Consider the following 27,438-nt stretch of genomic DNA (forward strand, 5'->3'; position numbering starts at 1 on the left):
ACATGGCGAAGAAATCATCATGCCAGCCTTTTCCAATAATATTCCAATTCATTTAAAATATACTTATGCCAGGAAATGGGCAGTAGCCCAGGCTCCTACATTATACAAAAATCATGTAGGATGGGTTGAGGATTCTCCTCACCATAAAATCCAGTCAAAAAAATAAACCAACTGCACAAATACAGTATCCAGTTAAGCAAGAAGCTGAAAAACAGGTCAGGGAGATCTTGGATGAACTTGAATACCCAGGGAAGATTGAAACATGCACCTTGTCAATGAACAATCCTTTGTTTTCTGTCTCCAAACCAGACAATACATATCGTCTAGTATTGGATTACAGACATTTAAACTCTTGTGGCAAAACTTTTGCAGTACAAAATGCACACAGTGCAGCACTAATTAATAAAATTGTGCGTAAAAAGTATAAAACCACATTAGATATTTCTAACAGCTTCTTCTGTCAAAACATTGCATACTAAAGTAGGTATTTGACCCCTTTCTCAATTATGGGGACACAGCATCACTTCTGTCGTCTCCCTCAGGGATTCAAGAATAGTCATGGGTTATTTTCAGCAAGGGTAACAGAGTTACTACAAAAGTATGATGAAACATTATCACATGTAGATGACATCTATCTAACAGACGATGACTTGGATAGGCACTTGAACAGTGTGAACACCATCATACTTGGCTTCGCCTCTGAAGGGTACAAATTACATTTTTAAGAAATCGAGAATTGCCCATCTCAATGTCCCTTTTCTAGGATATGAGCTATCAAGTGAAGGCAAAAGCCTGGCAGCAAACTTTCTAGAGAAATGTGCGCAGCTCCAACCTCCAAAAACGCTGAAAAACTTAGTCGATTCTAGGTTTCCAGAACTTCAGAAGAACATACATTCTAAATTACGGAGAAAGGGTTAAACCTCTCTACGAATTAATCAAATCTGATTTCAGAGCAGTTAATTGGACACAAAAACACACAAATTTTGCGTTCTTTGCAAACAGACTTGTTAGCAACAAAACATTCACAAACACGTGTAAACGTACGCAACTTAGTGATCCGAATCATTCCGGGACAATGCGGATTCACATACTTAACCTTTAATGAAGGAGAAAAAGTACCAATAGCTTAAGCATCACATTTGTACACACAAGCTGAAACGAAATTCACTTCAACAGAAAAAATTCTGACAGCGGTTCAAACTGCAGTAGCTAAAGAGAGAGCCCTCGCACAGGGTAAGCGCATAATGGTCTTACTCCTGTACCTGCCTTAGAGGCAGTGACGAAAGCGAGCATTCCCAATGCATCCGAGATCTTATCGTATCTTATCTTAGCCGAAATTTGTAGAGCGCACTAACACCATAAGTTTCCTGGCGCTGAGAGAAAGGTTGCAGAGATTGCAAGGGGCAGGCTAACTGGTTTGAGCGAAAAGCCGGGTTTTCAGAAGTTTCCTAAAATTCAGTAGGGAGCAACTAGACTTAACTGACAGGGGGAGAGGATTCCATAGTTTAGGGGCCAGGTGGGCAAACCTGCGGCCGCCAAACTTTTTAAGTTTTACTGTAGGGCGACCAGCAGGTGAAGGTGAGCCGACCGGAGATTGCGCACCGGGTGGTGCTGCGTGATCAATGTTTTGAGGAAATCAGGACTAGTGCAGTGGAGAGCCTTGAAGGTCAGGCAGCCGATCTTGAAGGCCGCCCTTTGTTCAACTGGCAACCAGTGCAGTTTGCGCAGTAGGGGTTTAGCTGATTGCCACTTTGGAGTTTTATGAATAAGTCTGGCAGCCTGGTTTTGTACAATTTGAAGACGGCGGAGCAGTGTCTGTGGGAGTCCATGGTATAGGGAATTCGAGAAATCGAGGCGGGATAGTACAGAGGAGATCACAACCTGGACCAATGCCGCATGCGGTAATAGATGGGCTATTTTGCGTATTTTACGCAGTTGGAACATCCTGGAGGAGATCACAGCCCCTACTTGAGCCTTGAGAGAGAGCTCCGCATCAATGACCACCCCCAGGCTCTTTACCGAGCTTGCAGGGGCAGGGGGTGGGCGCCAGCTCCTTGGGCCAGAACTGGGGACCCCAGTATGCTGGGCTATTTCCAGGAAGGATAAACTCAGTTTTTCCTGGGTTTAATTTTAATTGGTTATGGTTCATCCACAGCTGTATGTGGATCATCACCGCTTGAAAGCTTTTACCAGCATCGGGGCAGTCGAGAGGGAAGATGATCTGCAAATCGTCAGCATAGTTAAACTCTGTGATATCCCACCTCTTGAGCGAGTGGATCAGTGGCCGGAGGTATAGATTGAATAAAAGGGGGGAAAGAGAGGAGCCCTGAGGGACTCCGCAAGTCGTGGGTGCCCTGGCTGCCGTGAAAGGGCCCAGGCGAACAGCTTGTGCTCTGCCAGTGAGGAAAGACTCGATCCAATCAAAGGCAGGGCCCTGGATGCCGGCCTCTCTGACACGGTGGAGAAGGATGTTATGGTCCACCGTGTCGAAGGCAGCCGACAAGTCCAGTAGCACAAGGGCCTGAGGTGTCCCTTTGTCTGCATTCCCCCACAGGGCGTCCAATACTGCCAAGATGACGGCCTCGGTAGAATGTGCCGGCCTAAAGCCGGCTTGATTAGGTTCAAGATAGCAGGAGCTCTCAATGAAATTTGAGAGGCATCGGATAACATGAGCCTCAGTGAGCTTGGACAGGTAGGGCAGGGGGGAGATGGGACGATAATTGGAGGGATCAGCAGGATCTGCACCTGGTTCTTCAACAGGGGCACTAGAATGGCCTCTTTAAAGCAGCTGGGGACCGTGCCAGTGTTGAGGGAGGCATTCAACAAGGGCAGTACACAATCCGGTAGAGTGAGACAGACGTCCCAAAGGACAGAAGGAGGGCAGCAATCATTAGGGGACCCTGATTTGACAAGGGCTGCGAGCTCGGCCAGGGAGTTGGGATTAAGGATAGGGAACTGAGTGAAGAACAGGTGATTGATGGGGGAGGTGTCCAATAGCCTCGCGGGGGTAAGGGGAGGGATGGAGTTCTTGATTTTGACTATTTTCTCAATGAAAAAGGAGTTCAGAGCATCGCAGGTCTCTTGGGTTGGAGCCTGGGTGGGAAGGGTTCTGTCGTCCGTGGTGAGCTCATTCATGATTTTGAAAATTTCTTTAGATTTGTTATGGGCAGAGAAAATTCTGTCAGAAACGTGTGTGGATTTGGCCAGAGAGATCGCGCCTTTGTAGTCTTTGCGGGCCGCCACAAAGAGCAATCTCTCGGAGTTGGAGTAGTTGCGTCTCCAGATCCGTTCCAGCTGACGCACCTTCAATTTCTGTTCTTTGGGGGCGCTGGAGAACCATCTGTGTGAGTTGCTGTGTCTAGTGCGTGGACATTTAGTGAAGGGAGCAAACTGGTCACTGGCCGTCTTTAGCCAGTTGCAGATGTCGCCTTCCATTGCCTCGACACTGGCGTCGATGTCGGTGGTAGGTCAATTCTTGGCCAGGGCAGCGAGGAAGCCTTCGGAGTCGTAAGAGCTCCTTTTGCATGATGACCCACCTGCCTGGTATCAATTAGATGGTGATCTGACCAGATGCAAGGGGAGATGACTGGACAGGAGAATGCTAGCTCGTGAGTCCGGATATGGTCGAGGGTATGACCCTTGATATGAGTGGGCGCAGAGATTTGTTGAACAAGATTAAGACTGGTTAGGGCTTCGAACAGTTCGAGGCATGTGGGCTGCTGAATTCATATCTGTGCATAGTCCGCCACCTAGTGTTGGGTCCGGATGATTGCACATTGTTGTCCTGGAAGAGTCTTCGAAGTATCACGAGATAGGTGGCTCCTCCCCTGGACTACAGTGCGCATGGGCATCGCCTCCATCCCCAGATTGTTTTTTTCCGCCATAGGGTTCGGATGTGTTTTCGGTTCCCTCCATCGGAACCGATAGTTGTTCGATTTTTACTTGAGACCAAAAAAGAAACAGTTCTGTGGCGTTAGGGCCAGCTTTCTCATCGTTGAACCAATAGTTAAAGTCGCCAAAAAGAGCTATTCTGGCATGATGTGTCATTAAATTTGCTAACTGTTCACTCATGGAGATAGGGAACGAGGGCATGGGATGGGGGGACCGATATAAGAGTATTAGTGTAAGGGCACCAGCCTCTGTTTCTAGACTGATGACCAGGTTGTCCAACTCTGGAAGAACAAGAGAAGCAGTGGAGATACATTTAAATTGTTTCAGTATAATGGCTGCCCCCCCGCCCCCAGTGTGGCCTGGAGGGCGATCAACGTGGAGGATGTAATAATCTGGGGGAAGGGCCGCCAGGATGTCGGGGTGGGAGTCAATAGTGAGCCATGTCTCTGTAATTAGTAATATATCAGGTTTTTCAGTGGTAAGAAGGATAAAGATGTCTAAATGGTGCTTTACCAAGGAGCGTGTGCTCAAGTACATCACACGAACGGATGTCTCACTCCTTACAGGCCCCACAGCATACTTACGGCTGTCAGGAGTGCTAGGTGCCCTACGAGCGATGCCAGCGGAGTTAATCCGCCTCACTGCACCAGGGGAGAGCGACAGATGTGTAGTTTGTAGCTGTCTGAGGATGTTTGCTGAATATGAGAGGAGTCGACCAGCGTCACTGGCCCCTGGGACCGGCCTGGCGCGGACAGGCGCAGACGGGCTTGCCTTTGGCGCGCCCTCAGCGCGCCGGCGGCGCGCCCGCTGCATCCGTCCGCTGCGCTCCCTGTAAGGGGGGACCATTTTGTAGTTGCTGGGGAGGGAGGAGCCCAGCACTAGTCCGCTCGCCTGCTTCACACCCAAGATGGTGGGCGCTAAGAGACCGAACTCCAGGCAGCGCCTAATCGGCTGCGGTGGGGCTGAGGAAGCAGAGACCGAGTAACTGGTCAGGTAGAGGCAGGTCAGTGCTGCGCAAGAGTAACTGACATTTTTACAGATGCCACAAGTTTAAAAACCGAGTTGTGTGCAAAACGAAATAAACAGTGCAATTTTAAAATACACAGGCATACAATGCAATACGAGCACACGAGTCCCGGCTTCCGCCTCGGGACAATCACTAGCACACTATCAATCGGTGCTGACGTGACAAAGGGTCTTTTTGTAGTTGCTGGGGCGGGAGGGGCCGAGCACTAGTCTGCTCGCCTGCTCCACACCCAAGATGGTGGGCGCTAAGAGATCGAACCCCAGGCAGCGCCTAATATGGCTCCTAAGATGGATACAATGGGTTAATTCTCTTGCTGCAACAGACGTTGAATATGTTTTTGACCCTTATTTGAAAACACAAGCATTTGTACAATATGAACAGGAATGTCCTCTGCCTACTGAAATTCTTCCTCTAGAGCAGTATGAATGTATAATTTATACTGCCGGATCAGCTCAACTCGCTACGGGGGGTAAACAAGCTTACTGTGCTGCGTGCACAATCGTTACAGGTCACGACCTATGGTCACTAAAACTCAATCTCTTGGAGATTGTACAGCTCAGTGAGCTGAACTACAAGCATTCAAGATGGCGCTTAAAAATACTGATCGCGAATTCCCCACACTCAGTGTGCGATTCGTATTACTGTGTTCAATCTTACAATGAATACTTGCAGAACTGGACTCAAAATGGTTTCAAAGATGTGAAAGGTGGCACAATTAAGCATAAGTTTCTTTGGGAACAAGTAGTTCAGTTACGACAAGAACTACAAACAGCTCACGTGATACATACACTGAGTCATCAACGTTATGGCGTTCAAGTTGCAGGGAATTCATTGGCTGATGAAACCGCGAAGGCAGCTGTGCAAACGGCTTCCGTAACTGCAATCACTCGTTCAAAAACGAAAATAGACGTCAGTGCTTCAAGCAAAGACAATGGTAAAACATTACCAAAAGGCTTTCCACTCAAATACTCTTACATATCTGATGCAAATAATGTTCCGTTTGCTCGAGCCCCTTGAGTGGGGGATAGAGTAATTCCAAACATGGAACATAGATTAGGACTAATTTTAGCAGCACATGAAGGGCTCACTTCTGCACACGCACAGGGCCGGACTGGCCGTTGCGGGCACCGGGCAATCCCCCGGTGGGCCGCAAGGGTGGGGACCAGTTTTGTTAGCATAGCTGCAAAATCGGGCCTGTAACAAAATCGGCTGAAAACCGGCGCTGGCAAAGAGGTCGGTCGCACCCCCAACCCGAGCACTTTGCCTGGGCTGGTTTTTGGTTCCCAGTCCGGCCCTGCACACGCAGGTGCTTCCGCCACATTGTCATTATTAAAACAGCGATAGTGGTGGCCGTGCATGAGGAAACAGACCAGAAACTATGTTTTGGAATGTGAAATCTGCCAAAAGATAAACGTCTCTACTGTGAAACGTCCTGCGCAGACGCCCCTGTTAATTTCAGATAAACCATTAGCTTAAAGAACAAGCAACAGAACTTTTTCATCACCTGGAAAAGACTTATCTGGTTTCACCATGGATTGAACTGTGGATTGTGTTGGGTGTACTTTTTCTTCTACTTTGGTTGACTTTGGTGATAACTTTGGGAATGCTGATAAATGGAAGATATGTTAAAAAGGACACAGCAAGTAAGAACATCAACTTACTACTCAAGCCACACAAATCATCTCATCGGGAACAAAGAGACTTGTCATCAGTGAACATCACAGCCGTTACTATACCAGGGGGTATAGCTTGGGACAGAATTGGTTATGACATTTTTGGCCCGTCGGAGCTGTGGAAGATTCCACACCAGTTCAAGATTTCCTTGAGTGACTTTGTTTCCTCTAGTACCTTTTCTGATGATTTGGACTTCAAGGCTATTAATAATATGATGTCAGACTTAGAGATGTCTGTAAAATACACAACTCGTGAATACTTAGAAGGTTCATCAGATTATGAACAGATGTATTGTTATAATCACTCTGGTCATCATTTCTTGCACAAATTGCAAATCCTAGAAATGTATTAACTTATAACCAATGGGAACATTGTCCGACGCCACCAAAGGGTAGCTCAAAAAAATTTTGGGGCAAATTTCTGTACTTTTCAGGTTTTAATGTTTCTAATCCAGAATCATTTTACTTTAAGAATGTTAATAATACAGGAATGAAAAGTATGGTGACAATTACCAATCAAATGTATTCTGCGGCCTTTTATGCTAAGCTGTCTACATTAGGTTTTGACTTTTGGAAAGACAACATTGAGACAAAAACTGTCTGGGGCCCAAAAGACTGGCAGGTGCAGGGGTTGGAAGCCTTATTAAGAGCCTGCATCATCCCAGAGCAAATAATGTTTTTAAATGACACTGTTCAACAGACATCTTGCCTTGGATTAGCCAAGATCAAGGAGTTAAACAAACAGTCTATACCTACACCTACACCTGATAATAACAACACTTCAGAGGGGGTGGTCGACGTACATACTATTTTGCTTCACAACAGAACAGATCCAGATTGGAAAAGATGGTTAATTTCGCTAAAAAAAAATACAAACAACTGTCAAGATAGATTCCTGAAAAAGACACAAGGGTTCACATTCACTAGGCCAGATCCAAGATATGTTCAGAGACAGCATACAGGGATAGTAACATCATACAGTGTAGGGAAACTGTGCCTTGAGTGGCTACAAAAATCTACTCTAAAGGAAGTAAAACAACACTTATCTTTACTTAAAGATGGCGCGGATCTGAGGGACTTCTTACAAGGACCTACTAAACCATGTCATAAACTTTTTATATACACCGGTATCTATGCTATGTATAATGAAGCATGGAAGATTAAGCAAGCAGAGACTGCAGAACGAATACGAGAAATTGATCGTATTAATTTAGAGAAATCTCTCTCTGTAGTTGACAATGGGTTAATGACTCTGTCGTCCAGGATATATTCTTTGGACAGCATAGTATCCTCTGCCATACACATAATGGAACAGGACTTGGTCATGTTACAACATGGTCAGTCGCAACTACGTTCTATAACGCTATTAGGCTGGAAGTTATAAAACCTTCGTTCAGGCTATGTGCCTTGGCGTTTAATCAACACCGCGTCACTGTTGTCTGAATTTAATCTCACAGAAAAACAGATCAAACTGGCACAAAGGGGAGCAGACTATACGGTGCTGAGCATTGAAAAACTGGAAAGATTGCAATTGACTGTCGCTGAAAGACCAGCCACAGAATGGAAAATACACGGTAAATCACTCTGCCTGTTACAATTTTCAATTTTCAGTATTGCTTAAAACATGTACCAGCAGGCATAAATGAAAGGTTGGGTAAAGAATACATTAAGACATCCTGGGAATTACCATACACACACAGATGTTGGAGTGGGGGGAAGGTAGTGTTTCTTAGTGGTAAAAATTGTGAAAACGCATTAACCGGTTCTCTCCTTTGTCAGGGTATTAATTTACACGGGCTTGCGATGGTTCCTCTAAAAACTTATCCTGCCACCTGCAAGGTTCACCAGCTTCAGTGATTGATCCAATTTATGGATAACTTTCTAATGGAAGTTACCTCATGTTGAATGATCACAGCTGCTGTGGCATGTTGCCAGGTTTACCCTATCTTGTAACTGTGTCAGCCAGGGTCACTTGCTGTATGCAAGTATTGTTTCCAAAAACCAAGACAGACCGTGAGTCGCCGTTATGGCCTTCACTGAACATCTCTTCTATAGGAATGGACACTTTAAGCAGAATGAAAGCCATTCTTTTGCAAAAAACTGTGCCATTGACCTCGGCCAAAGAGACGTGTGATCTGAAAGTTAAAAGGACTTCAGCAGAGATACATAAATTGAACTTGAACTTGAAGTCATTACCATTCTGACAAGTAATTACCTGAGATCACTCATTATTGAGAAAAGTATATGTTTTATACCTGTTGGTTCTAAAAATAAAGCTTCTATATCTTTTGATATAAAAACAATTGGACTGGAGTTCAGTCCTTGAGTGTGTGAAACCTTTTGCTGACTCAGTGTGACAACAAATGCTTTACGCTGTCCTCTGGTACTGCCTTACTGCTCGACCAAGCTACCACTTTTTAGAGTAAGGTCAACCCTGACTTTAACCTCTGTTATACCTCTGGGGTTTGTTGTCTCTATACACACTTTACCTTACTTTGGTCCAGTATATATAGAGCCACTTTCTCAAAGCAGGCACATACGAAAGGTTGGGTAAACAATACATCAAGAAATCCTGGGAATTACCTTGCACACACAGTTGTTGGAGTGGGGAAGAGAAGTGTTCCTTAGTGGTAAAAACTGTGAAAACGCACTAAGCGGTTCTCTTCTTTGTCATGGTATTAATTTACACAGCCTGCAATGGTTCCTCTACCAACTTATCCTGCCACCTGCAAGGTTTACCAGCTGCGGTGATTGATCCAATTTTTGGACAACTTTCTAATGGGAAGTTACCTCATGTTGAACAATTACAGCTGATGTGGCATGTTGACAGGTATAACATATCTAGCAACTGTGTCAGCCAGGGTCACTTGCTGGATGCAAGTATTGTTTCCAAAGACCAAGTCAGACAGGGTGTTGCCTTTATGGCCTTCACTGAACATAACTTCTATACAAATTGATACTTTAAGCAGACTGAAAGCCATTCTTTGGCAAAAAACGGTGCCACTGACCTTGGCCAAAGAGACCTATGATCTGCAAGTTGCAAGGACTTCTGCCGAGATGCATGCCCATTTAACTACAAACTGCCCTGTACATTTCTCAGAAATGTTAAGTCGTATCTGAAACATGTCTGATACGAGCGATATTGTACATGTATTTAAGACAATTTTTTCGGATCTGTTAACAACTTTTCAAGCAGTCCTAGGCATATTTCCAAACTTTGTGCACTCTGTTAGGCGGACTGCCTCTCGTTTTGGGACTCACTGCAGGGATACTATTTTTGCTCCTACTGCTCCGATATGGCAAGCCAAATCACCAGCGATACCAAGTTCACTGTGGTTAACACTCTACTGGCGATGTAGTGTCGTGAGCGCATAGTCCAAATTTTGGGATTAACTCGTTTAAGAGAATTGAATTACTACATGGTTGATGTCATTTAGACCGATCTGGCAAGATTGCATCTTACCTGTTCTACGATGCCTGCTATGCGGAGAAGAATGTGTGTTAGACATCAGTCTCACATACCATCAGCCCTGCCAATGGATGTTGATACTTTGCTTGGACCAGTAACAGCTCATGCACTGTGTTGTCCCCATCGGCTACCAATCCTGATGACGACATTCAATGAGATCTCACAGACGCAACATGCTACTGCTGAGATACGAGAGGAAAGCGGCACACAGGTACCTTCCAGTTCGAACATTGCTAATGCAACCAACGCTGACGGCGATGCTTCACATCTATGTGCAATTGATCTTCTTAACGAGGTAATCCAACTTTCACCTACAATGGTAGACAAATTCTTTACAGACTTAAAAGACATGATGTTTTCCCCAAACAATAACACTGACTTTTGAGTTGGCACGCAATGTTCTGGAAGACTCTGACATCGACCTTCATTTTTCAAAACAAAGGTTCTAACTTTGGAACTCTTTCCTACGATAATTTTTTTTTCTCCCAAATTTGTATTTTTTCATTTTTTGGCACAAAATAATCTGCTTAAAAAGTAGAACTATTCATATAGAACTAGAATTCTTTGAAAAAACTTCCAAGAGACAACATTTGACCTTGTCCACATTCAACCAGTTTATATAATCTGCCATGAAATGGTCTCGTCTTTTCTTCTGTATTTAAGAGCCATTTCATAAATGTATTTTCGTGATTCATTCGGATAGCATTTTCAAAGTCAAACTATATGCTTTGAATGAAACATTGCTTTAAATGCGTACAGCACAAATGCTCTTTTCATGTACAACCAGTACCAATGCATTTTTTATGTATTTTGGGTGGGTTTTTAACACATCCCGTTTATATATGTTTTACTGTGTTTAGAACTTAGTAATGGTGTACATAAGAAAGTGGAGTGGGTGTTGTGTGGTGTTTTAGGCTCCGAGTGAATTTTCCCGAATCATGCCCTTATATAGGTACAATTCACATTGCCCTTATATAGGCATAGAAATCAAACCCTCATTTAGGCATAGTCCATGCTACCCAAATACAGGTATGGCTACTTCCACCCGTACAAAACGTCACAACGATTTCTTAAAAAAACAGCTTAAGCAGCCAGGGACTTCCCCTTACTTGAATATTGATTTCTCCAAGAACTCAGTTACTTTACAATGAACAACTATTCCCAAGGGGTTCATTCATGACATTCATATGCCAGACTTTACATCAAACTATGGCATTCCTAAACACCGTCAAGGTATAAATATACCTTCACTTGCTATGGCAAACTACGGTGGTTCGGAGCAGTTTGAAGACCTACTTGCCCGACGTACCTCGCTACAGCAAGTGCCGTGTTTCCGGCTCCCCTTGCGGGATGTTGGGAAATCGAGTCCCAAGAGAGAGATCCAAGACCGCCTTCATTCTAAACCAAGGTATGGAGCGGATTAGAACCTAGAGAAACCTTTGGTAGATTCTTGGCAAAGAAAACTAAAACCTATGCTACACAATATTTACTTCTTCCCTCGTACTAGACTTAGGTCAGGTACATTGGGGTAGGCGTATTTTAGAAGCACCAGTTGAGTATTTTAGTCTGTTATTTATGTATGTATTTTTATATGGCTTAGAAACCATACAATGCTGTTACAGTATTATTTCATATTACTGTTCACGCTGTACGCATTATACTGTGCAGTCTGCATAACGATTGTAGCAGTTCACCTTCCTTGCATGAGAAAGAAGACTGTTCAATAAACCTTTTTATTGAAAACACCTGTCTTACTATTTCTATACTTATCTATTGTTTCCACGACTCGGAGAGATATATTCTTATTCTTGGGAAACAAAGTTGTCATGTTTATGCGCTTGTCAGAAACTAATCCCTTCTTGTGAATTCGAGAAAGTTTCTAGTGACCTCTGAGCTAGCTGGCACAGACAGTTAAGTTTAGTATATTCGAGAGAGACCTAGTTGACCTCAGTCCTACGTCAAATCTATAGGATATATTATTCCAATGTGCAGAGCCTCTTGGTAATATAGGAACTACACTACAGCAAGAGGTCCAATCTCTCCTGTCCAGCTGAGCCATAGAACCTGTGCCATTACAACAGCACAAAACAGGCGTGTACTCCCTGTACTTACTTATCCCCAAAAAGGACAGCTCCTTGAGACCTATTCTAGTCCTCAGAGAACTACACATCTACATAGTTTCTGAGCATTTCCACATGGTGACACTTCAACGAGTGCTCCCACTTCTTTTATGTCAACTCTATACTTAAAAGATGCATATTTCCACATTCCAATTCATCCCGCTCATCGCAAATACCTCAGATTCATGAAAGTGGGTAATCATTACCAATTCAAAGTACTACCGTTTGGAGTCACCACTGCTCCCAGGGTATTTACCAAATGTCTGGCACTAGTCTCAGCACATCTGAGAAGCCAACACATCCATGTCTTCCCATACCTGGACGACAGGATCATCAAAGCCAGCACTCCAACACACTCAAACCACAATTCACATACTTCACTAACTAGGGTTTACAGTAAAAGAATTGAAGTCTCATCTAAGCCTTCCAACACTCAAACTTATCTGGGAGCCTATATAGACATTCAGAAAGCTCTAGCCTCTCCCAATACAGCCAGGATTCACAGTATACCCTTTGCTGGATTGGACTTCGTGCTACTGGGACCTTTGCTCTTAGACTCCTGGTTCTGGGCTGCTGACCTGCTTCTACATCACTGCTCGCCGGACCAGCTTCGCGGGTCCCGCTTTGCGGGTCCCGCTTCGCAGGGGAAGCCGCCGGGGAATCTGTGGAGCTGCTGTGCTGACAGAGGAGTGTTGGGGCATCTGCTCAGGGCTGCGAGCGTTCTGCAGGGACTACATCTCCCAGGAGTCCCTGCCTGGCCAATTTAGATCACCTGGCCCGCTCTCCCTGTTAGCCCTGCCCCCTGTGCACAGATCGTGTAAAAGAGACTCCCTGCCTCTCACCTGTGGGACCCTTTGCTGGATTGGACTTCGTGCTACTGGGACCTTTGCTCTTGGACTCCTGGTTCTGGGCTGCTGACCTGCTTCTACACCACTGCTTGCCGGACCCGCTTCGCGGGTCCCGCTTCGCAGGGGAAGCCACCCGGGAATCTGTGGAGTTGCTGTGCTGACAGAGGAGTGTTGGGGCATCTGCTCAGGGCTGCGAGTGTTCTGCAGGGACTACATCTCCCAGGAGTCCCTACCTGGCCAATTTAGATCACCTGGCCCGCTCTCCCTGTTAGCCCCGCCCCCTGTGCGTCACACCTAACCTATAATAGTGGTGTCTACTTCCGCTGCGCGGGAGCGTCCCGGTAGAATCCCGGGACAAGGGCGGGACCGTCTGTGGCCGTCAGGGGCCGAAGGAGGCCGGGCTGGGCCTACCCTCTAACATTGTGCCTTTATTTTACATGATATAGTCGGCTATCAGGAAATACCTGGTGTTTGCATATATATTATTGTTAATCCTATAGTTTCTTGACTGTGAAGTATGTCTTTGAACTCAAACCCAACTGCTCTCGCGGAGCGTAGGTTATCCATTGAACTCCTTAAAATTCCCTTAGAGAAAAGGCCACCCCAAGGTTTCCCTGCTTTGGCATTGGTTCCTCCCTTGTCATCTTTAACTCTGCCAGTTGTATTGGAAACGCCTTATGCCTTTCCCCCTTCACCAGAGCTGTTGGCTGGCTCGTCTGTGGGCCCCATTGAGCCTATTTTTTCGCCCACCTCGCACACATTAACAACCAGTTCACCTACAGTGCAGGTGATTACTGCCCAAGCGAGTGTGCCCATTTCGTCCCCCACCTCGCCCTTATCAACAACTGGTTTATTTCTAGGGCAGGTGACTACCGCCCAGTTAAGTGTGCCGGCTCACATTGATAAAACTAAACCAAGTATTAAAAGGAAAAGAAGTGCTGCCCCGAAGAAGTCTACTCTTTCCAAACACCCGAAAAAAATTAAGGAAGGTTGGAGTAGCCCTGCGCCCTTCTAGTGAGCCTATTGGGGCTGCCCCTGGTGGGGAAGACCTTACTAAGGATGGAGTTGTTTTGGTTAGTCCTGCATCTAATACGAATGTCCCTTCGGCGATGGCATTGGCTGAGACATTATCTTCCGCTCCAGTTCTGCTTCTCGAGTTGGAAAGGTTGAGGAGGTCTCTCCTGAACCCTATCGAGGAACGAGTTAAAAACTAGCTGATCGATTAGATCATTTTGAGCAGGCAACCCTAGATAACTTCTTTTCTACCAAAGCCCTAATCAAGTCCCATCCCAGGACTGGGGGAAGTACCAACTCTTTGAAACCAAATGTCCAGGCCAATGGTGTGTCCATTGTAATGCCCTCTCCGCCTATAGTTAGCATTGCTAGCAAGCCTCAGTCGAAGGGCCAAACCCCTAAGACTAACTCAGTTTTGTTGGACCGCCCAAGTAGTAATACTAGCAAACAAACCAAGCTGCCTGATACCATGGCTATGGGTAACAAGGAGAGTTCTAAAAATGGTAATCCTGTCTTTAATGGTTCGCAGCCTTTACCAAGTAGCTTAAAACCCTGTTCTGGTGTCCTAGTTAGGGGTAACAAAGACAGTTCCAATATCAAAAACACTGCATTGAGTTGTTCCCAGCCACTACCAAGCATCTCAACAACATGCCCTGCTGCTCCTGATATAAGCCGGCCTATTAATCTCCCGGTGAGAGCTCCGCGTAGGATACCTCCCATGAATCTCACCCCGGACTTTTACCCTTATGTGGTTGTCCTCACTAATGTACCACCTCTGTTGGCCGGGCAAAGAGAACCCTTCCAGATGCTAAAGAACAAGGTAATGCACTGGTTGAAGGCAAATAGACCATTGCCCGGGGAAGTGGACGGGCTGATTATTGGAGTGAGAAGAACAGATTGGAAAGGTTATACTCCTAAGAACCTGGGGGGGGAGTGTATAGTTGTTAACTTTCAAGATCCTAGGGTGGCACGTTTGATTACGAAGCAAAATTGGGGCCCAAGTAGTGGTGGAATTGGTGTTGTTGATCTTACATTTTTTTACCCAAGACCAACAGGTATACAATTTGGAATGATCAGTGAACCAGGTTGTTTTAATAATTTCCCCTCCCAAGGGTTTGCACCTTTTACTGTACCCTCTCAACGGGGCAACTTCCATAACAGATTAATGTATAATCAGTTTGAAGTAATGAATGATCTAGGGTGGAGCTATTGACCAAGTTCTGATTACTGCCAGAACAACAGGGAAAGTATGTCCCGTAGGGAGATATGTGGGAAACCTGTGTTAACTGTTTTGTCCAAAAATGTGGTATCAAATGAAATGAGAACTTGTGGGGAGACTATGATTTTGGATGAAACTTGTGGGGAGTGTATTCCTACTTCCGGGGACTCCGAAAGAGAGGTATCAATTATATTAAGTACCGTGGACACCCAGGAGGTTGATCATAGCATGGAGGATACCACCCGAGGGAGGGGGGATGGGCGAAATGGAACTAGGGTGTCCTGTACAGGAGAGTTATCTATGGACAGCCCCGGGAAGCTCCTCTCATGGAACATCGCGGGGCTGAACAGTAAGCTGACGTCCCAAAATTGGATTGATTTCATTAATGGTTTCGATCTCTGTTTATTCCAGGAGACGTGGGCTTGCGACCCTATATTTCTTCCTGGTTATTTACATTTTTCAATTCCAGCCATTATAGGTTCTAGGGGCCGACCGATGGGAGGCCTGACTATTTGGGTTAGGCAATGCCTTCAGTTGACAATCAAAGTGGTGGATCTGGGTTGTAAAGACATCCAAATGTTAAGAATAACCTCAGAAAAGCGTGGAGGGATAGATTTGTATAACATTTATGCCAGGGGTAGTACCATTGGGAGCTCTCCCATTTTAGAGGCACTGTCCACTTCCCTGGAATCTCAGTCTTTGGGTAACAAAGTTGTAGTAGCTGGTGACCTAAATAGGACCTTTGAACCATTGGATAGTTCGGACGATCCCCTAGGGCATGAAGAAGATACACAGTGGGGTGTTCCGACTTTACATCTGGTTCCTGTCAAGCGATGGACGAAAGATATATTACAACTGAATGCCATCTGCTTGGAACATGGTTTGAGAGCTCTAAATGGGAGGACGAAGGGCGACAGGGAAGGTGCTTGTACATTCGACAATGGTCATGGTCAAAGTCGGATAGATTATGTCCTTTGCAGCCTTAACTTGTGGCAGTTGGTATGTGACATGAAAATTGAGGGTAGACTAGAAAGTGACCATAATCCCCTCTGTGTGTCTCATGATTGGTGGATGGCCACATCAGGGAACCCCAAATGAAGTAATGGCCTAATGCCTACTATGGCCAATGACATGAGCAGACTTAACTGGCCGAGGGTACTAGCGAATGCAGAGGCTATGAACTTTATAAGTTCTGAAGTGGATACTGCAATCGCTGCTATGGACGCTGCAAATCCTGTAACCCCAGGTTCAAGGGAAATAACAGACATACATAAGAAGCTCTTTTCCACTCTAAAACCGCATTTTTTGAGGTCCAGTAATACAAACAGGAAAAAACCACCTAAACCAGCTAGTTGGTATAACCACCAGTGCAGGGAAGCCAGGCTAAGCTTGGGATGTGCAATTAGGAATAGGGATAAGGTAGCGATTGGTGAGGCCAGGAAGCACTATAAGGCTTGTGTATTACTGGCAAAAAAACCATGGGATGAAAACCACTGGGCTGAGCTAAAGGAGGCCGCAGGGGCGAAGGATTCCAGGTTGTTCTGGAATATTGTCAAGTGGGGTAGAGGAGGACTTCCAAACAAACCTGATAACAATGTCGCAGAGGGTGCCTGGGTGGATTATTTTGAACCGCAGTACGCTGAGTCAACAGAGTTTAATGACATGAAGGTAGTTTCAGCTGTATTCCCTACAGTGAATTTATTTTCCATCAAAGAAACTGAAGCTGCAATAGGCGCTGCCAAAGGAGGAAGGGCCCCGGGTTTAGAAGGGATACCCTCTGATGTTTTTATAAATGACAAGGCGAGGTGGGCTAGGTATATATTTCTCCTAGGAAATGCAATTGCAAAGGGAACAGTAGTCCCGGAATTATGGAAGGGAGCAACTATTATACCCATATATAAAAAAGGAGATCGGTCCCTTCCGGCCAATTATAGGCCGATAAGCTTGATTGCCACTATCCAAAAAGTGGTGGGGAGAATGGTGGTAAACAGGCTAATGGACTGGGTAGATGAGGAACATGCCCTGTCCCCATATCAGGCTGGATTCCGGCGGGCAACAAGCACGTCGATCAGGTGTTTCGTTTTGCTCTGCTGCAGTGGGGGACGGTGGTGCTTGGTGAGGGCAGCCTGTATGTCGCTTTTGTTGACTTGCGGGCTGCCTTCGACCTGGTCCCAAGGAGAAAGCTCTGGGCAGTATTGAGTGATATAGGCCTTCCAGCTGAGGTGCTCACCCTGATAATGAGGCTACATGAATGTAACTTCGCCAAAGTCCAGTGGGGCACGAATGGCGAATCATCTGCCGATTTCCCAATTGGACGCGGAGTACGACAGGGGTGTGCTATGGCCCCCCTGCTTTTTTCCCTTTTTATTAACGGAATTGTGGCTAGGATGCTGGATGCCAGTGTCGACGCACCTTCGTTGGCGGGCGTCAGGGTTCCGATCCTGATGTTCGCCGATGATACGGTGGTTTTGTCTAAAACACCGGCAGGCTTGCAGCGAGCCCTAAACATCTTTGATCTCTTCTGTGGGGAACATGGCCTGGAAGTTAACATGGGTAAGACCAAGCTGATGGCCTTCTCATCTAAGCGTAGACCCCGGCCCAAAATACTTTTGAATAACTGTGAGTTAGAGGCTGTTTCTGTATTTACATATCATGGGGTACAGATAGCAAATAATCTAAAATGGTCCCAGCATGTTGAAATGGCGGTATTGAGGCACCAACAGATTTCGGGGGTACTCCGGGCGGAACACAAAAAGTCAAAATCAAAGCCCATAAAACCAGTCCTAGCAGTATATGACGCTAAGGCTATTGGGTCTGCTCTATATGGGGCAGAGTTATGGGGCTTTGATAGGCTTCTCCCTCTACAGATATCGGAGAATAGGTTCCTAAGGGGAATCACAGGTCTCCCCCAGAGTACACCACTGATCCCACTTGGTCTTGATCTAGGGAGAAGATCAGTTAGTGACCGAGCGCTATTGCGCCCGATCCTTTACTGGAGACGCCTCTGGACTACCCCGGAGATAAGGCACTACGCAGAGGGGTTCCTTGCCATAATCAAAGCTGACATCTTCCACAAAATAGTGTGGTTAAAAAAATCTTAGAGCGGCTTTAGGGGACCTCGGACTCTCTAAACTATGGGACAATCCATCTGGAGAACCCTTTCCAAGTAAAAATACAATCAAAAGTGTATATTGGGATTGGATAGATGGTAAACTTTGGAGTAGAACGAGGTCAGATACAATGGCGGGGCGCTTCCTAGAAATCAAACTGTGTCCTATATTGGAACTATATTGGGACAGTATTACAAACCCAGAGGATAGGAAGCTTTTCTTCCAGTTGAGATCAGGTGCCCTCCCTCTGAGATCACTGACGGGTAGGTGGAGGAGTGTAACTACCTCGTCCTGCCCGGTTTGTGGTGCAATTAAGGAAAGCACAGGTCACTTTTTATTCGTGTGCAAAGCTTATGCCACCCCGAGAAGAGTTTGGCTAACTCCTGTCTGCAGAAACCTAGGGACATCCAGGGGTGTTGAGGCACTACGAATCATTTGTACCACCACTGATATGCCTATCGTTTTAGGAACAGCAAAGTATCTGGGGTGGGCTTGGTCTATTAGACGGAGGACAATCTCTTCCAATGTAACATAATTAGGGTATCAAGGGATATTTGTGCAAATGTGCAAATGTAAACTAAATAATTTCTTTTATTGCTCATGTATGTACAAATGTTTTAAATAGTCTTTATAAACAAGGAACATTTTATTATTATGTATTTTAAATGTATGTTTGTGCTTTTATGAGTATATTCCTCGAATAAAGCCTTGAAATCAGTATTCAGTGCCTTCTCAATCAATTTAATCCCAACCAATCATTACCAGCAAAAGTATTCATGCAACTGCTAGGGATGATGGTATCTTGCATCTTATTTGTTCCCCACGCAAGACTTCCAATGCACCCCTTCAAGAATGCTTAGCAAGTCAGTGGAACCAGTTGCAGTGTCAGTTGACTGATTTAGTGTTGGTAGATGGCTGCACTTATAAATAAATCTTTATTCGGCTTAACCAGCCATAAAAGAGTACAAAAAAGGCAATTCAGTGCATCAACAACAGCAGCACCAATGTCCAGCCTAGGCCAAATGATGATACAAGAACGTTACATTCTACACTAAAATTAATTTGCTGAGTCAAACGTAATGGCTTCAAATGCCAACATACAATAATTAAACAGACACTTGAAAACTATGAGCCATGTCAATTTTTAAGTTAAGGTGCTTGTCTTGTGGCATTTATGGCAGCTGAATAGACCTTCAGAATTTCCAAGTTGATTAAAATCCATAACCTTCAAATGTGCACATGACTTAAAATTCAATAACAACAGCCTTGTTCCAATTCAAAACACCTTTAAGATTCATAAAGACATTATCACAACATATACACAGTTTGAACAATGTGTTAAAAGCAATTCATAAAATACCAGGGATATGCAACTCTTTGCATACAGTGGTTTCGGTGAGACAGCTCAGGGCGTTGTTACTCATAGCTTTTTCTAATGGCCAGAGATACTTTTATGTAGTTGGCTACCGCAATACAAATATCAGGGGTAGCCAGTGAGTTCAAGAATTTAAAAGGATTAAACATATGTACAAGGGCGAACTTTCTTTAACAGTGGGATTAAGAATTTGCTCCTTGTCGTTTTATGTAAAGTGCAGAATAAGATAAAGTGCAAAGTTCTTTGGCTTGTAAGATTATCACATGGACAAGGTGAGAGGTCACGCCAGCAAAACATGCACAGCACCAAACCGAAATCTAGTTAAATAAAATCGAATCTGCAGATTATTGTTGAATGTTAAATAATTTTGCAATGGGGCAGGGAACAAGTGCATGGGACCGATCTCATCTTGGTGATAACGCATGGTGAATGTAACGCTTCATTGATGACGACTTTGGCATTCAGTGGGATGCTTTCAGGACTACCATAGAAATGCCCCAATCCTATTTCATAATATTTATCTTTCAGAAAATGAAGCCATGGTATTTTTAGAGAGTAGGGACAAGTTTTGACAATCTTTTATCATTTCTCGCGAGAACATTAGTTCTTCAGATAGGCACATTTTTGCCCATAGGAGTAGAGGGGCACAGGATATGCAATCTTCTATATGCTCTAGTCCCAATTGGTCATGACACAGGCGTTTAGGGGCACCATTAGGCATCATGATAAGCCTTTTAGTGAATTTACTTTCCACTACTTGTAGCTGGCAGCTATTGTGGTGTCCCCACACCCCTGCGCCATATGTTGCAATCGAAAGGCATTTGACTTTGTGAAGTTGAATATTTCCCTAACAGGCTTATGGCCTAATTTGCATGCAAAGCGAAATAGCCCACCCACAGCCCTAGTTGTATGGTAGGCTCTTGCTGTCACAAGTGGGTCCCAACTTAGCTTATTGTTAAATAAATTCCCCAGGTACATAAAATTCTCAACCTTTTCTATTCTCTTGTCCCGTGCTATGAAAATCTTAGTCTTTGTACTCTTTGGGCCGCATACCATAATATGATTTATTAAAATTTACTTTAAGATCAAGTGACGACATGAAATCAATAAAAGTATCCAGGGAATTATGAAGGCTATTCGCTTTTGTTGCCATTAGCACTGTCATCAGCATAAGATAGCAAGGGGCAGATTTGCTGCCAATTTTGGGAAAATCAAGTGTCCTACTTAAGAGGGAAGCCTCCAGACCGTTTGTGTACATTAAAAGCAGAAAAGCTGCTAGGATGCACCCTTGATAAACACCCTCTGTTGAAGCTATTTGCTCACTTTCTTCCCCTTGAGTACTGTATCTTATGGAGACTTAAGAATTAAAATGTAGCCTACGGATAAGTGACACCAGTGCTTGTTCCACACCCAAACTTTCCAGCATATCCCATAGTTTCTTCCGGTTAACAGTGTCAAAGGTACTGGACAAATCCATGAAGGCCAGGGTGGATCGAGCCCTTCCTGGCCTTCACGTATTTGTTGATAATTAAGGACAAATTAAGGCATTGCTCGGTCGTGCCAAGACCCCTCCTGAAACCATATTGCTTGTTGGATATCACTACTTTGCCCCAGGTCTCCAAACAGGCGAGGAGAACGATACCCAATACCTTAGCTCTGGCATCAATGAACGAAATTGGCCTGTAACAAGCCGGGTCACTTCTATTACCCTTTTTAAAAATTGGGGCCACTATTGCCTCCTTCCAGGATGCGGGCATTGGGTCACTAATTACTGCCTTAAATACATTTGTCAACAGGGCTGCCCACAGGTTTAGATTATTTTTGAAACAGTCAAGGACCTTATGCTTTCAGTCGAGACCCCTGGCCTAACACCTCCTGATCCTCAGTTCTGTGATAGACTGAGTTGGGTACCTGCAAATAAATGTACAGGTAAGTCCCTTATGTATTCCTCGACCCTTTTATTTTGGGGGTTAAAGATGCCATTAAAGTGGGCTAGCCAAGCATCTCCAAGGATCAGTGAATCCATCTGCCTAGCGTCTTGAGTAAATAACGGGAGATTTATAATTTCCTAGAAACTTTTTGTGTCTCTTAGGGCTCCTGCTCTCTCTAGATCTTCAAATGCTAGACTTCTTGGTTCTGCTTTTCTACCCTTGATTATTGTTTTACATTTGTGCCTTGTTGCTTTAACAAGATATCTGTTTTGGGGAATAACATGACGCGCCCTTTTTAAATATTTATGGGCCCTAAAACACTATGAATTAAACCACAGGGCCTCCTGGGGTTCTCCATGCTTAGGACTTCTGATCAGCCTCATGGCTACCTCAAGCGCATAGTGACCCTAACTCCCAAACAACATCCTCTGGAGGCGAGTCTGACTTCAAACACCCCACTATTAAGTGGGAATAGCCTTTGATAATATCTCCCTGAATTTGAGGGGATCGATCTTACCCCAATTCAGCCTGACTACCTTGTCCTGGTGGTAATGGATCGAGCGATCATCACCGTCCCCCACTTTGGTCTTTAAATTGAGGGAGCTGATAAGGGTGTTATGATCACTCAGACAGTGAGGTTCCACCACAAAGTCAAGAACGAGCTTGAAGAAATTTCTAGATAGTAGCATAAAATCGATGGAACTAACCCTGCCACAGCCTACATAAGTGGGACACTGCAGTGAAACATTCTTGGCCCAACAATTTATAAGTCCTAAATTGTTCCATATTAAAACAGAATTAAGGGTTTCTCCCTGGGATGAGTGAATAAAATGGGGCTGGGGCTGTCCATCTGTGTCTTCCAGCCCACACACACATTGAGAACTGTGCTTACAAAATTGTACAGTTAATATCCCCTAACCAAATGATACATAGCAGCTGCCACTTCCCAGTGATTTGTGTGATATCATGATGTAGGGTCTCGATGGCATTACAATTATTTGGATCAAAGATATTGTGATACCAATTAAACAGGAGTATTTTGGCCTTACTTAAGTAATGGATCATAATTAGTTGTTGCCAGGGTGATGAGCTTATACTAATGACTTTTAGAGATCTGTATTTTACTGATATAAAAACCGCAATCCCACCCGTAGCCTTTTCTGCGGCACAAGGTAATGCAGGAATGCGGAAGTAGCGATAGCCATCCAAGGATATATCATCTCTAGACCAGGTTTTCTGGAGGCAAATGAGGTCAAAGCCTCTGATATACCCTAGCCACTCCTCATTCGCTATCCTAGAACGGAATCCTGCAATATTACAAGAGATGGTTTTAAAGCAGGGGGTAGATTTCTCCTGGTTTTCTATACCCCTAACTCTATTAGTAAGGGGGTAGGGTATCGGACATACTAAAGACACACACCCTATATCTACAATTTCTACCACATCAATAACACTCACTAAATTGTTGCCTGCCTGTGCCATGCCCCCTCCTCTGCTACCTCTTTGGGATAAACTAGCAAAGTGAGAGAATTTGTGACAATCCTGCTGAATACCCAAGTAAGAGGAGAGGGTGGATTTTTTTCTATCACACAACAAAAAACAAAGAACTGTGCTGATGTTTCATAATATATCAAAATTAGTACAAATTAAGCAATTTTGTTTTGTAATCCTGAAGTGTGGTGCAAACAAATATTTGAATACGATCAAAACACATCATACACTAAGTGATGACATTTTCACACATCGTTTTTGTGTAGTAAAACCCTATATTGGTGCAAATGTAAGGTTCATTTCAATCAAAAATATGTTGTCTGTAATAACCGTGCGCTAATGTATCATGCATACTCCATACTACGCTGCTCCAATCTATGCCCTTCCACTTTATGACACGCCACTTCATTCTGCAACACTCATCTCCACTCTACGACATGCCACTCCACAACACGCCACTTACCCCACTCTAACCCACTCCACTTCACTACACTCCAATCTAATCCACTCCACTCCACTCCAATCTAATCCACTCCAATCTGTGCCACTTCACCCAATCAGCACCACTTCACTCTACCCCACTTCACTCTACCCCACTCCACTCTATCCCACTCCACTCATTATAACCCAATCAACTCACCCAATCCAATCTACCCCACTCAACCCCAATCTAGCTTACTCTACTAAAATCGAACACTCTGCTCCAATCTACCCCATTCGCATCCACTCCAGTATATCCCACTCCAGTTTACCCCAATCCACCCCACTCTAGTTTACCCCAATCCAACTCACTCCAAACTACCACACTCCACTTCAAACTACCACACTATTTCACTCTACCCCGGTCCAATCTACTCCACTCCAAACCCCACTGCAGTCTATCCAGCTTTTTTCTAATCTACACCTCTCCACCACAATCTACCCTACTCCAATCTGCCCCACTCCACTCTGTCACACTCCTCTCCAATCTACCACACTACTCAAATGTTCCCACTCCACTCCAGTCTAACCCACTGATCCCCACTCCAATCTACTCCACCCCAATCTACCTAACTTCAATCTACCCCATTCCAACCTACCCCACTAAATCTACCACATCTATTCCACTCCAGTCTACCTCACTCCGTCCAACTCCAATGCAGTCTATCCCACCCCACCTCAATCAACCCCACTCCAAAAGTACCCTAACCCAGTCTACCCCACTCCAAAATGCCCCAATCTACACCCACTCCATTCCACACCATCCTATTAAAATCCTCTCAATCTACCCCACTAGACTCCAATCAACACAACTCAACTCTTCCCCAATCTACCCCACTCCAATCTACCACAATATATCCTACTCTACCCCAATGTATCCCACTCCAATCTACCCCAATATACCTCGATCTACACTGCCCCATCTACCTCACTCAATCTACCCCACTCTAATCCACTCCTGTCTACCCCACTCCAACCAAATCTACTCCACCCCAGTTCAATCTAGGATGCTTATCTACCCACCCTGATCTACCTCACTCCAATCTGCCTCACTCCACCCCACTGTACTCCAATCCATTCTATCCAAATCTACCCACCCCACTCTACCCTATTCCACTCTAACCCAGTCTACCTCATTCCAATCTACCCCACACCAATCCATTCCCCTAACTTTTAGCCGTGCTGAACAGCAGCCACAATGCTGTACAACATTGCTAAAACACTTTTCCGAAACCAATATCTCTTGCATAGGCGCAATCTATTTGTTTTGCCAATGCATTTTTATCTCTGCCATTTATGCTGTCTCCGTTCCTCCCCAACATGCCTCTAAGGAGCATGGAAACATTTTCAGGAACGGACTACAGTGTGCAAGTTGTCAGTATACACTGGTAAGGCTTTCCAGTGGGCAGAGTTTCCGCTGTAGCTAGATGGTGCCACCTGGCTCCCCTGGAGAGCTACTGTTGTGGATAGGCTTTTCCAGACCAGTCAGATGTTTGGGGAATATTCATAAGGTGAGAAGCCCGCAGAAGGGTAATGTATCCACCACAAATATTTTTACCAAAATACATTTTGATCTTCCACAGCAGTTCATAAACAGAATTAAATAACCAACTTTACACAACAGCCTCAACATTGCACTACAATGCACAATAGTTATGGAAGGTTGAACTTTGTAAATATAGCCTTATTGGATGTAGGCAGTTCTTGTTGTTGCTTAAAAAAAATTGGAAATGTGGTCTCTTTTTTTTTTTTTTACCAGGTGTTGGAAGCATGATGAGAAGATCTGAAGTTGTGAATTCTCTAAAAGGTACTGAAACCTCAAAGGCATGCAAAACTTTGCCTGGAGAAGATGATTTGAATGTTCTACAAATCTCTGAGAATGGAAAATACTCAGAAAGCCATGTGTGGCCAAAAAGTAATGCAGAGTTGATGATCGAAAATGCAAAAAAATGTGAACATAGTTTCACTAAACCACCACATTCCAGCATATGTCCAGTAAATTCCAAAGCAGAGATATCGGATACATATGATCAAACAGATAGTGTTCTGGGCAATGCACAGCTTCTTACAAGCCATGCAAGCTCACTGCCAAACCCAACAGCTTGTACATATACTGACTATGAGAAAAGCACCAGGCAGAACATAGACTCTATTACATACCAGAAAAAACAGGTAGGAGAAGGAGATAATGTATATGTATGTGCAGTTTCTAAAAAAAGCCAAAGCTTGGGACTCCAGAATATGCAATACAAAGAAAGAGAATATAAGTGCACTGATTGTGACAAAAGCTTCATGCGAAAGCATCATCTCAAAGAACACCAGCGAATACATTCAGGAGAAAAGCCATATGTATGTACAATATGTGGGAAAGACTTTTGTCGATCTGGAGCTCTTAATAGGCATGTTAAAACACACAACTTTCCTGACTCAATGAATAGTGTCCTTCCAGGCATTGCTTGTATGCAAAAGGAAGACCCAACTTGGAGTCTTTAACTATGAAAGTATCTATGTACACAATGTTGTACGGGTTCAAACCAAATGAGAAGCCAAACCAACAAAGCTCCAGCCTCAGAAGGAGTTCATACATGGAAAAGATGGTTGTATCTATTACTAAAGACACAAAGACAGCCTTCCATTGGATTGAAAGGGGGATTGACGATCTCTAAATAGAGCACAACATTGTTTCTGCTTCAAAAGTATTTGTATACACAACTGCAATTCGATGTCCACGACTCTCCTCTGGCTATCCGATTATTTATCATCTGTTTGTGGGTTCAAAGTCAACAAGCTGCTTTTTCCACATTTCAGTGTTACCCTTGCCTGTGTTCCTGGGGGCTTAGCACAGCACACGTAAAGCATTGCCTCCAGTTTGAATACAAGACGATAACAGGTCAGATCCATGTATTGAATTCTTACCCTATCACTTTCCAGTCACTAAAAAAGGAATCTACAGATATGTGCATTAATGGATTTTCCAGCTTAGTGGGCAGCTGCCACCTGTGCCCTGGAGCCATTGTTCACATGATGCTTAGTACTGTACCACTAGTGGACCAAATGTTGCAGAAATTGTCGCAGGTGTTGTAGCCCATCTAGTCTAAACAAGTAAGGTCTTCACTTTGTATTATTTAAGCACAAGACGGAGGCATGCGATTAGCCAGTAAGATGAAACAAATGCTTCTTTGTTTTAAGTTTCATCAGAAGACAGCCGTATGAGGCAGTAGGTGCCATCTACAAGTACAAAAATGTTTCATTACATATTTTATTTTAGGATTAAAGTCTCAATTTCAGGATTCGATTCTCTGTTTAAAAGTACGTTTCTGAAGTGATCAGACTAAGCATCACTGCATGTGATTAATTACATAACCGCAGACAATTCTTTCATTTTTTGTGTACAATTTATTTGATTGGTGGCAAACTACTAAATTTGAAACACCCTTATACACAGAAGAAACGTTAAGAAGTGGAAGCATAAGACATGACCTAAGATTTGGATTACCAGTTTGCTAAACAATTAATGTTATTATGAGTTAATAGATGAATGTTGGTGGTTGCTATGCAGGCACTATACAGATATTCCTGTCTCCCAGCCATCAGGTGGTGAGGTCTTTCCTCAAAGTGGGAGGGCTAGAAACTGCTTCTCCAAGGCTGTTAAATGGGAGCTTATGCACCCTGTAGCATGCATATAGATGTATGTCATTCATAGACACATTCCATGCACTGTTTCCTTTCTTGCTTAGCAGCCCTTTTTAATTTTTGCTTTGTTTTTCACTTTCTAGTCTCTTCTTTTAAT

General features: G+C 44.3%; 1 protein-coding gene across 2 annotated transcripts in view; it reads left to right on the forward strand.

The window, feature by feature from the left end:
* Window positions 1-27,021, forward strand: part of LOC147748882 (zinc finger protein 10-like) — a 246,428-nt gene extending 219,407 nt beyond the window's left edge. The window contains exon 6 of one of the 2 annotated variants that reach the window (XM_086964431.1): window positions 25,408-27,021. In XM_086964431.1, coding sequence (XP_086820557.1) covers window positions 25,408-26,141 — 734 coding nt within the window. In that variant the 3' untranslated portion in view covers window positions 26,142-27,021. The remainder of the gene's footprint in view (window positions 1-25,407) is intronic. The other variant, XM_086964433.1, reaches the window with a different exon arrangement.
* The last annotated feature ends 417 nt before the right edge of the window (window positions 27,022-27,438 follow it).

The sequence above is a fragment of the Lissotriton vulgaris genome, chromosome 1_1 (genome assembly GCF_964263255.1).
Source record: "Lissotriton vulgaris chromosome 1_1, aLisVul1.2, whole genome shotgun sequence".
NCBI classification, from domain to species: Eukaryota; Metazoa; Chordata; class Amphibia; order Caudata; family Salamandridae; genus Lissotriton; species Lissotriton vulgaris.